Consider the following 11,551-nt stretch of genomic DNA (forward strand, 5'->3'; position numbering starts at 1 on the left):
GTCCCACCCTGAACCTGAATGTTTGGATAATCTCTACCCTGTCAATTCGGATAGATAATCGCTGCCGGGAAAGAAAACGCCTGTCTCTACTGTAGTCTACCTGGTCACTACATCGCCTCCTGCCCTAACTGACTGTTAAACCAGAGGGCGACCAAGCCTCAGTCTTCCCGTCCTCAAACTCAGCTACACGCCACTATCAGCTGGGGGACCCTGGAGCTCCTTGCGCTCATCGACTCAGGAGCAGACGAGAGTTTTCTGGACACCACGTTGGTGAAGCAGCTGGGATTAACCACAGAGCAGCTAAAAGAGCTGCTGGAGGCTAGCACACTTGACGGGAGTCTGCTTGCTCGAGTGACGACCTGCACCTGCCCGGTTCAGCTCCAGTTGTCAGGTAATCACTTTGAAACAATCTTCTTTTTTGTGATAGACTCGCCATTCATTCCGTTGGTTTTGGGGCACTCTTGGCTTACTAAAAACAATCCTCACATTGACTGGGCAGCCACTAAGATCCGTAACTGGAGTCCTACCTGTCTTGCTAGTTGCTTGCGGTCTGCTCTGCCTTCCCCTGTGAACCCACAGAGACCTGAACCAGTCCGACCTGTCATCCATCCCCGCGGAATACCACGAGATATCGGAGGTGTTCAGTAAACAGGAGGCGCTATGTCTTCCACCTCATCGACCTTATGACTGCGCCATAAACTTGCTACCTGGAGCTACGTTCCCACAGTCGTCTATACAACATCTCCAAACTGGAGCGGGCGGCTATGGAGGAGTACATAAACAACTCACTGGCAGCAGGTATCATCCGTCCTTCATCTTCACCCCTAGGAGCCGGATTCTTCTTTGTGGGCAAGAAGGATGGGACCCTCCGCCCGTGCATCGACTTCAGGGGGTTGAATGATATGAAGTATCCATTACCTCTCATGAACTCTGCATTTGAATCCCTCCAGGGAGCCTCTGTTTTTTTTTTTTTCCCTAAGCTAGATCTCAGCAATGCCTATCATTTGGTTCGCATCCGGGAGGGGGACGAGTGGAAGACGGCCTTCAATACCCCCCTGGGACACTTTGAATACTTGGTGATGCCTTTTGGCCTGACTAACGCACCTGCAGTATTTCAGTGTTTGATTAATGACATGCTTAGAGATATGCTGGGCAGATTTGTTTTTGTCTACCTTGACGATATCTTAATCTTCTCCCAGAACACATCCAGCATGTCCGACAAGTCCTCTATCGTCTCCTGGAAAACTGCCTTTTCGTTTAAGCAGAGAAGTGCGAGTTCCACGCCTCCACTGTAACATTCCTCGGCCACATCATCGCTAAGGGACAGGTGAGGATGGATCCAGCGAAGGTGAGAGCAGTTTTAGACTGGCCCCGACCAGACTCTAGGAAACAGCTACAGAGATTCTTGGGGGTTTGCCAACTTTTACAGACATTTCATAAGAAATTACGTCCGCACTGCTGCACCATTAACTGCACTTACCTCTCCAGCTAGGCCATTCCACTGGACCTCTGAGGCTGAAGGAGCTTTTTTTAGAACCCAAGAGGTTTACGTCAGCCCCCATCCTCACCAGTCCTGACCCGTCCCAACAGTTTGTGGTGGAGGTGGATGCTTCAGACATAGGGGTGGGAGCCGTCCTGTCCCAAAGGTCACTCGAGGAGGATAAGCTTCACCCTTGTTGTGTCCCTCTGAACAGAATTATGATGTCGGGAACTGGGAATTATTGGCCGTTAAGATGGCCCTCGAGGATTGGCTCGAGGGCACCGAGCAACCGTTTGTGGTCTGGACCGACCATAAGAACCTGGAATACATCCGCTCGGCGAAGCGCCTGAACCCCCGTCAGGCCAGGTGGGCGCTTTTCTTTGGTCTGTTCAATTTTGCCCTTACCTACAGGCCCGGATCCAGGACTGCTAAACCTGACGCTCTATCTCGGATGTTCGTCAGAGGGGACTACGCCAGACCCAGACACCATAATACCAAGACTTGTATCATTGGGGCGGCCCTATGGGAGATTGAGAAGGAGGTGAGAACGGCCCTTCAGCATCAGCCAGACCCAGGTAACGGCCCCCCGGGCCGCTTGTTTGTGCCTCTCTGTTCGTTCGTCTGTGCTACAGTGGGGTCACTCCTCCAAACTCTCATGCCATCCGGGGGTGACCCGCTCTCTGGCCTTCCTACGCAGACGTTTTTGGTGGCCAGATATGAGGGCCGATGTCCATGCCTTTGTTTCTGCCTGTCCCGTCTGTGCATAGAAAAAAAGGCTCCAACCGGCCTCCTCCAGGATACCTGCAGCCTCTACCCATACCTCGTCATCCGTGGTCCCACCTATCACTGGATTTCGTGTCTGGGCTGCCCCCCTCGAAAGGTATGACTGTGGTACTCACTGTAGTGGAACGCTTTAGCAAATTTGCACGTTATCTGCCTCTACCCACAGCTAAGGAAACCGCTGAACTCCTGGTCTCGGTGGTGTTCACAGTCCATGGTCTACCATTGGACATTGTCTCAGACCGGGGTCCACAATTCACATCAGCAGTCTGGAGGGTGTTCTGCCGTGCCATCGGGGCCACAGTCAGCCTCACCTCGGAGTTCCATCCCCAAGCTAACGGCCAGGCATAGCGAGCCAACCAGAAGCTGGAGACTCTGCGTTGCTTGGTGTCCTCCAACCCCACTTCCTGGGCTTCCCAGTTGCCATGGGTGGAATACGCACACAACACTCTCCCTACGTCCGCCACAGGTCTGTCACCCTTTCAATGTGTTTATGGTTTTCAACCTCCACTGTTTCCCTCTCAGGGGAGAGAGTTGGCTGTCCCCTCTGTCCAAGCTTACATCAGCAGATGCCACCGCACCTGGCACAGAGCTCGAGCCACCCTCCTGAGGACGTCTGCTCGGTATGAGTATCACGCCAACCGTTGTCGTACCCCTGCACCCTCCTACGCCGTAGGGGATAAGGTGTAGCTCTCCACCCGGGACCTTCCGTTGAGGACTTACTCCAAGAAGCTGTCTCAGAAATACATTGGGCCCTTGGTGGTGGAGAGAATTATCACCCCAGTGACCGTTCGGCTTCGTCTGCCCCCCACACTTAAGGTTCACCCTATGTTCCACGTGTCCCTGCTCAAGCCTGTCCTCATCAGCCCCCTGCTCCCTCCTCTCCCGGCCCCTCCACCCGCCCGACTCATTGATGGCCACCTTGGTACGTCGGGTTCTGGACTCCCGCCTACGAGGGCGCAGCATACAGTATCTCATCGACTGGGAGGGCTATGGCCCTGAGGAGAGGAGCTGGGTTCCCTGACGACAGGTTTTGGATGCAGCCCTCTTACGGGCTTTTCATCGCTCTCACCCCAAGAGGCCTGGAGGATCGCCGGGAGGCTCTCGTCGGGGAGGGGGTACTGTAATATACTGACAGTATATTTATAATTACAGTCAAATATATTGATCCACTTTGTTACAGCCGCTGGTCTTGGCCTAGTAAAATTTACTTCAAAGCACGGAACTTCCCTGTCAGCTCAGAGGCATTATGAGGCTACCCAGCTGATAGGGGCTACACAGAGGCTACGCCTTCGATTCAAGGTAGAAGTATAAATTGCAGCTAGTTACTGCCCCCCTGCAGGCTTCCAGAAGTTGACCAATCAGCAGAAAGTGGACTTTTAGGGAGGGGGACCTTAAAGAGACAGGAGCTAATACTGAGTGTTTAGACAGAGGGTGAAAGGAAGTGCTGAAACAAAGGACAGTATTAGAAACATTACATGTTTTTTGAACATTGAAGTATGTAAACAATATTTAGTACAAACCCCAAATAAAAGTATGAAGCTGAAAATGCACTTAATGTGTCCTTTATGTTTGACTGCTTTTCCCTAGAGGCTAGAGCCTACGCAAATGTTCTTTTCATAGAAAGTGTCTTCACAAATACTGTCCTCACAGAAGCACATACAGCCGGACCCTGACCTCTCAGCAGTTTTCAGTCCCAGCAGTAGATATTGTACTTGTCTTACAGAAGCAGTATTTGTAGTAGTAGCACTATTAGAAGTGACAATAATTACAGACTTTATCTGTTTAACACCTTTTAAAACAAAGGTAAAGTCTTTACAGGGGCAAACAAGTAAAATGGCCTTTAAAGAAAAATGTTTGGAAGCCAAAGTCTGTTTGAAGAAAAGCTTTAAAAGCAGACACCATCTGTGGCAGCCTGAGGTTCTGGTCCCCCTTTGTTAGGAACCAGGACTGAGTGAAGGGCCCTGCCCGGGGATCTCAAGCTTCATTCTGCCTCATTACAAACCAACATGTCCAAAATATCGTAGCGTACCAACGTGATCCACACTACTGCATCATGACATCTTTCAGTGCTGAGCTGATCTTTAGTTCACCAGATGGTTAGTTAGCAGCATCTAGTGGACAGGTAGCAGAACTACATCACCTGATGTGTGATTCCTCTGATACTGACTGGGTTTCTGCCACAGGTTAGACCAGTTTTGATGTCCCTCTGATATTTTTTTTTTTTTTTTTTTTTGTAGGCGTGGATGTGACGGCGTCCTCAGATCAGATGCGCACAGACACCAGGACTGACGAGGAAGAAATGAGCAGCTTCTTCTCTCCCAGTGTTTCCTCCACACATGAAGGTGCAAAGTGTCTGTAAGTCGACCTGAAGTGAGTTCAGCAGGTGAGAATCCGACCAGAGAATATGTAAATGTCTGATAATCAGGATCACTTTGATCACATTGTGCTGGATCACTGTTTAACTGGACAGTAGAAATGCTGATTGGCTGTTTCTAAATATCTCTGAGAGAAATTCTACAGCAGATCTCAGAGTTAAAGAACAATGATTTCAGAAAGATTTCCCTGTAATATTGTTCATGTTTCTCAAGTAGAATCAGCAGCAGTCTGTAGTCTGAGCTCACATCAATGAAACATGCAGGGCATGTCTGAACTTGGATCCACTTGGCTCAGGTTTCTGGTTTAACTGTTAATACTCTGAAGTTAAGTGCATGGATGAAGTGTTCAGGGCTCATATGCTAAAAAATGCTTATCCTTTTTCATGTTGAGTGGCTGTAACCTCTCAGAGAGAAGCTGTAAAGCTCTGTCCTCAGTTCTCAGCTCCCAGTCCTCTAGTCTGAGAGAGCTGGACTTGAGTATCAACAACCTGCAGGATTCAGGAGTGAAGCTGCTGACTGCTGGACTCGAGAGTCCAGTGTACACTGGAAACTCTCAGGTTAGTATTAAGCTGTTTCTTTTAAATCCTCCTCAGCTGGTTTTAGGTTCATGTATGTGAAAATGGTCTGTAGGATTTTCCTGCTGACATGATTTTCTAAAACACAATAGTGTATGATTTCCTGATTCCAGGCTGTCTGATCACAGAGGAAGGCTGTGCTTCTCTGGCCTCAGCTCTGAGCTCCAACCCCTCCCATCTGAGAGAGCTGGACCTGAGTTACAATCATCCAGGAGACTCAGGGGTGAAGCTGCTGTCTGCTGGATTGGAGGACCCACACTGGAGACTGGACACTCTCAGGTTTGGACAGACAACATGAGATCACATTCTGTATCTATTTTCTGTCATTTAATGTCAATGTAATTGCCAAACAAATGTAATGCCGTGTCTGAGTCTCAAGACCTGCCCCAGACGACCTGAGAGGTCTGGATGGTTCATAACGAAACAGAAGATCAGAAATGTATTTTGGCCCTAAACCATTTAGTGATTTATAATCTAACAGCAGGATTTTGAAATAAATTATTTGACATACAGGAAGTATGCAAATGTAAAGACCTCAGAACTGGAGTGATTTGATCCACTTTTTTGGTCTTAGTGAGGACTCGAGCAGCTGCGTTCTGAATCAGTTGCATCTTACTGATGGATTTCTTAGGGAGCCCTGTAAAGACACCGTCACAGTAGTCGAGTTTTTCCAGGTCTTGCTGAGACCTTTAATCCTTGATATATTCTTCAGGTAATAGTAGGCTGACTTTGTAATTGTCTTAATGTGGCTCCTCAGATTCAGGTCTGAGTCCATGACTACACCAAGATTTCTGGCTTGATTTGTGGTTCTTAACATTACAGATTGAAGCTGAGCACTGACTTTCAATCGTTCCTCCCTGGCTCCAAAAACAATAACTTCAGTTTTATCTTTGTTTAATTGAAGACAATTCTGGCACATCTAATCGTTGACCTGCTCCATACAGTTACTCAGCACTTGTATGGGATCATAGTCCCCTGGTGAAATGGTTATGTAAATCTGTGTGTCATCTGCGTAATTACGGTAACATATTTTGTTTTTCATAATCTGAGCCAGTGGAAGCATGTAAATGTTGGGGAACTCCACATGTCATTTTTGTCAGCTTAGATGTGTGATTACCTATAGACACAAAGTAGTACTTGTCCTTTAAGTAGGATTCAAACCAGTTTAGTACTGTGCCAGAAAGTTCAACCCAGTTTTCAAGTCTGTCTAGTAATATGTTACGACCGTGTTGAATGCAGCACTGAGATCCAATAACACTAAGACTGAAATTCTGCCACTGTCAGTGTTTAAATGGATGTCATTGAAGACCATAACAAGCGCTGTCTCAGTGCTATGGTGTGGTAAAACCCGAAAACCTGACTGGAAGGCATCAAAACAGTTATTTAGTGCCAAGAAAGCACCAAGCTGTTGTTGAGCTGTTATCAATGATTTTACTTAAAAATGGGAGATTTGATATGGGCCTATAATTGCTCATTAGTGAATTGTTCTTTTTTGAGAGTGGCTTAATGACTGCAGTTTTCAGGGCCTGTGGGGGGAAAACCTGAGAGGAGAGGCATGCTGACAATTTGTAGTAGATCTGAGGCCATGCAGTTACAAACATTTGGACACAGGGACAAGACATATCGTGTTACTGACATGGAGGCACTGATTGTCTAATTGTTTGAATTTTGTCTGTGAAGAATGTTTGAGTTTGAAGCCCCGAAGCTTCATAATGCTTCATCCACCCATCACTACTCACTTGCTAATGTTAGCTGATCTGACTATGTTTGAGGGACTATTTTGTCACACAGATTAGTCAACTAGGGAAGAGGAAGATGGGCATCACAGCAAGGGACAGCAGGTTGATTAACTGCACATTTGTGATCCAGGGACTCAGAAGACATTAAATGTGAAAGCAGGTGAAATGAAGGAGGGACAAGAGATGAAAATGTGTTCAGAAGAAAGGAGAGCAACCAGTGCAAACTGTACCAGTGGAAACTGGTTGTTCTCAGTTTGTGGCATGAGGACATACATTTTGCTGCAGTGATTTAACATTTAGGCATTTCTCCCATTAAGAAGGGGAGTTTCTGTCTGATTTAGATCTCTCACAATCGCACACATACACACTGTCTTCTTCTTCAAGTCTTTTTCTCTCAGACAGTGAAATAATCCTGGAGACAGTTGACACAGATGAGTTTCAGCCTGTTTTTCTGTCACACTGACAAACTGAGGAACACTGCTTCATGTTGAACAGCAGTTAGGACTCATGTTGGATAGAAAATCACTCTGACTGTGTTTCTTCCTCCAGGGTGGACCATGGTGGAGAGCAGAGGTTAAAACCTGGTCTGAGGAAGTGTAAGTGTGGATTCAATCTGACTCATGATGACAATACAAAGTTGATAGTTGTGGTATTTATTCATTCAAACATTACTGACTAAAGGCATCATCATTAAACTTTATAGAAATGAACATCATCAGCACACAAACAAAGAATAAACCTTCAGATGTGTCTGATGATAAACTGCTGCTGTGTTGTGTCTCGTTCTCTCCATCAGATTTCTGTGAACTCACACTGGACACAAACGCAGCACACAGAAACCTCAAACTGTCTGACAACAACAGGAAGGTGAGACATGTGAGAGAGAAGCAGCCATATCCCGATCATCCAGAAAGATTTGACTGCTGGGAACAGCTGCTGTGTAGAAATGGTCTGACTGGTCGCTGTTACTGGGAGGTCGAGTGGAGAGGAAGTGTTTCTATATCAGTGAGTTACAGAGGAATCAGAAGGAGAGGATACAGTAAAGACTGTGTGTTTGGAATGAATAATCAGTCCTGGAGTCTCAACTGGTCTGATGGTCGTTACTCTGTCTGGCACAATAACATAAGAACAGACCTCCATCTCTCGTCGTCGTCCTCCTCCTCCTCCTCCTCTAACAGAGTAGCAGTGTATGTGGACTGTCCTGCTGGCACTCTGTCCTTCTACAGAGTCTCCTCTGACACACTGATCCACCTCCACATCTTCAACACCACATTCACTGAACCTCTTTATCCTGGGTTTGGGTTTCTGATCTGGTCTGGTTCCTCAGTGTTTCTGTGTTCCCTGTAGGAGGGGGACAACTTCCAGTCCTGTGGTTTAAATGGTGGTGGACAAGGCTTCACTTTGGTTAACAAATGGCTTACTGTTTGTGCCTTTTAAGGTCAGAAATGTGTTTTCTTAGAAATGGTGAAATGATCTCCTCAGGGCTGAACTCGTGTACAAACTGTGTGGACTTGGAGCAGCATCTAGTAGCTGCTGATGGCTGCAGAGCTTCTTGTTCACTTCAATAAAGGTTTGAAGACAAACTCAACAAATAGTCTAGATTTATTCTGTTCATGTATAATTTCTTTTCTTTGATCCCCACAAACACTGTTTTTGCACAATTTAACCATATATAAGACACACTATTATTTATTTATATATTTTACAGTATTAAATACAGTGTTTAAAACTTACAGTTGTTATAGATAGCAAGTTTGCTAATGTTATTAGGTAACAGCTAACTAACAGAGCAAGGCTTAGCTTTACTTGTAACTTCAAACAACAGATCAGTCTTTTGTTTAATGTAAAAATTGCTGTTAATGAGGATTGTAAATAATCTTTGAAAGTCAGTCTAAATAATTGTTGAACATGAATGTAGTTTGGCCTCTAACGGCTCTTGAGTTTTCATTCCAACATTATCCTAAAGACATCTGACCTAAGAAGCTGCTCGTCTCACTGAAAACATTAATTAAATACAAGTTTTAGTGAATGAAAATCCCCAGAACAGATAAATGACAGGGTTCCCACTCTTTTCTACATATCATTTTATATCACCCAGGACCTTTCCAGTGGTGATCTAGCTGGTATGACAAACAGGGATCACATCAGACACTAATATGTTAATGTGGGCTGATTTTATTCAGTTATTAATTAGAATTTATGCAGTTTGGTCTTTTTCTTTCATCACTTTAAAACATAAAAAACTACTCTATGCTTGTTTATCCTAATGCACTTTATGAAGGCTTCGTGTATCTGAGTTAATGCTGGATCAGGTTTGGTTTATCAGTAGCAGTGGGGGAAAATATACCAAATACACATGTTAAGTGGATCAAAATAAACTACTGTATTTTTGTATTTCAAAAATACTAGCCATGCTTTTTCAAGGTGCCATGAAATTATTTCGCAAACCTTCTATCAACCAGGGGTTTGTTTCCTAATAGCATCGTTGCTAACCGTAGCTACGCAACTGTTTCCCAAAACCCTAATTCGATCTTTGGAGGTAACTAAGTCGGTAACTTACATGGTACAAACCATCATTAAGTGACGCAGGTCCATCCTTCCATCTTCATCTGCTTATCCGGGGTCGGGTCGCAGGGGCAGCGGCTCTAGGAGGGTACCCCAAACTTCTCTTTCCCAAGCCACATTAACCAGCTCTGACTGGGGGATCCCGAGGTGTTCCCAGGCCAGTGTGGAGATATAATCTCTCCACCTAGTCCTGGGTCTTCCCCAAAGCCTCCTCCCAGCTGGACGTGCCTGGAACACCTCCCTAGGGAGGCGTCCAGGAGGCATCCTTACCAGATGCCCAAACCACCTCAACTGGCTCCTTTCAATGCAAAGGAGCAGTGGCTCTACTCTGAGCTCCTCGTGGATGATCGAGCTTCTCACCCTATCTCTAAGGGAGACACCAGCCAACTGCCTCAGGAAACCCATTTCGGCCGCTTGTACCCGTGATCTCGTTCTTTCGATCGTAACCCAGCCTTCATGACCATAGGTGAGGGTAGGAATGAAAACTGACCGGTAGATGGAGAGTTTTGCCTTATGGCTGATCTCTTTTCATCACAACAGTGCGGTAAAGCAAGTGCAATACCGCCCTCGCTGCTCCAATTCTCCGGCCAATCTCCTGCTCCAATCTCCCCTTACTCGTGAACAAGACCCTGAGGTACTTGAACTCCTTCACTTGGGGTAAGGACTCATTCCCTACCTGGTGTTGGCACTTCACTGTACAGGGATTGGATAGCGCTGAGAAGGGCCTCCCTCACCCCATACTCCCGCAGCACCTCCCACAGTATCTCCTGGGAGACCCGGTCATATGTCTTCTCCAGATCGACAAAGCACATGTAGACGGGATGGGCATACTCCCAAGCCCACTCCAGGATCCTTATGAGAGTAAAGAGCTAGTCCGTTGTTCCACTACCAGGATGAAAACCGCATTGTTCCTCTTCGATCCGAGGTTCGACTATCGGCCGAACCCTCCATTCCAACACCTTGGAGTAGACTTTACAGGGGAGGCTGAGAAGTGTGATACCCCTTTAATTGGCACACACTCTTTAGTCCCCCTTTTTGAACAGGGGAACCACCACCCCACTCTGCCACTCCTTGGGCACTGTACCCGACTTCCACGCAATGTTAAGGAGACGTTTCATCTAAGACAGCGCCTCCACACCCAAAGCTTTTAGCATTTCTGGGCGATTGATGAGGTCCGTGGCTCAGGACGTAGAGCGGGTTGGCCGTTAATCGGAAGGTCCCCCCAGTTTTGTGTCGAAGTGTCCTTGGGCAAGATACTGAACCCCCGAATTGCCCCTGGCGGCTGTTCCGCGTGTGTGAATGTTAGTTTCGGTTTGAGCATGACTGGTGAATGCAGATATAGTGTTTTGAGTGGTCGAAAAGACTAGAAAGGCTATACAAATACGGAGCATTTACATTTACAGTAAAGTAGATTCTTTTCAAAAACAAATAACACCAACATGGTAACATAACTACTCAAATGGAGTGGAGAGACCTAATCAAGTAACTAAAATATTATTTAATCAAACAAGGTAACGCTTTGAGTTTTGAGGAGACAGTACTTTGTTTACACAAAGAGTTCAGGGAAGTGTCTCCTGGTATCCTGGAGTTCCTCACAAATTTACATCTGGCTGTGAAAGGCGAATATCCTTTGATTTGAGGTAATTCAACAAAGAGGAAGGTCAGTTGCCATGGTTACGTGTGGGGGGGCAATTTAGGGTTTCCTGCCCTCTCTTATGAAGAGTTCCGCTGTTCAGGAGAAAGTTAATCTCTGGTGAGTGTTTCTTTGTCATTTTAACAGTCAGGCACCGCGTTTTCTGGCTGCGGCATCAGAGGTGGCAAGTTTTTATGATCGAACTGCCCAGAAACAGCATTTAGGGAAAGCAACCTTTCAACCCACCTCCTTTGGGTCACTTCAGCTGTCTGTTGAGGGTTAATATCCCAAACCCCCTCCTCCTTCTCTCAGAGAGAGAGAGAGAAGGAATTTTGAGTCTCCAAATTATTTGATATAAAATGCACAAATCCACACTGTTTGTACACTGCACCCCCCCACTC

General features: G+C 46.3%; 1 protein-coding gene across 1 annotated transcript; it reads left to right on the forward strand.

Annotated features, from left to right (window-relative positions):
- The first annotated feature begins 1,733 nt into the window (after positions 1-1,733).
- On the forward strand, positions 1,734-8,531 carry LOC119908581. The gene is made up of 9 exons (XM_038726366.1): positions 1,734-1,846; positions 1,892-2,055; positions 2,248-2,360; positions 2,786-2,932; positions 3,080-3,185; positions 4,501-4,605; positions 5,327-5,492; positions 7,502-7,548; positions 7,749-8,531. The coding sequence occupies exons 1-9, from the start codon at positions 1,734-1,736 to the stop codon at positions 8,297-8,299; spliced, it is 1,512 nt and encodes a 503-aa protein (XP_038582294.1). The 3' UTR covers positions 8,300-8,531.
- Positions 8,532-11,551: the final 3,020 nt, after the last annotated feature.

The sequence above is a fragment of the Micropterus salmoides genome, unplaced genomic scaffold (assembly GCF_014851395.1).
Source record: "Micropterus salmoides isolate LMB-PRFRI ecotype aquatic unplaced genomic scaffold, ASM1485139v1 Ms_hic_scaffold_18, whole genome shotgun sequence".
NCBI lineage: Eukaryota > Metazoa > Chordata > Actinopteri > Centrarchiformes > Centrarchidae > Micropterus > Micropterus salmoides.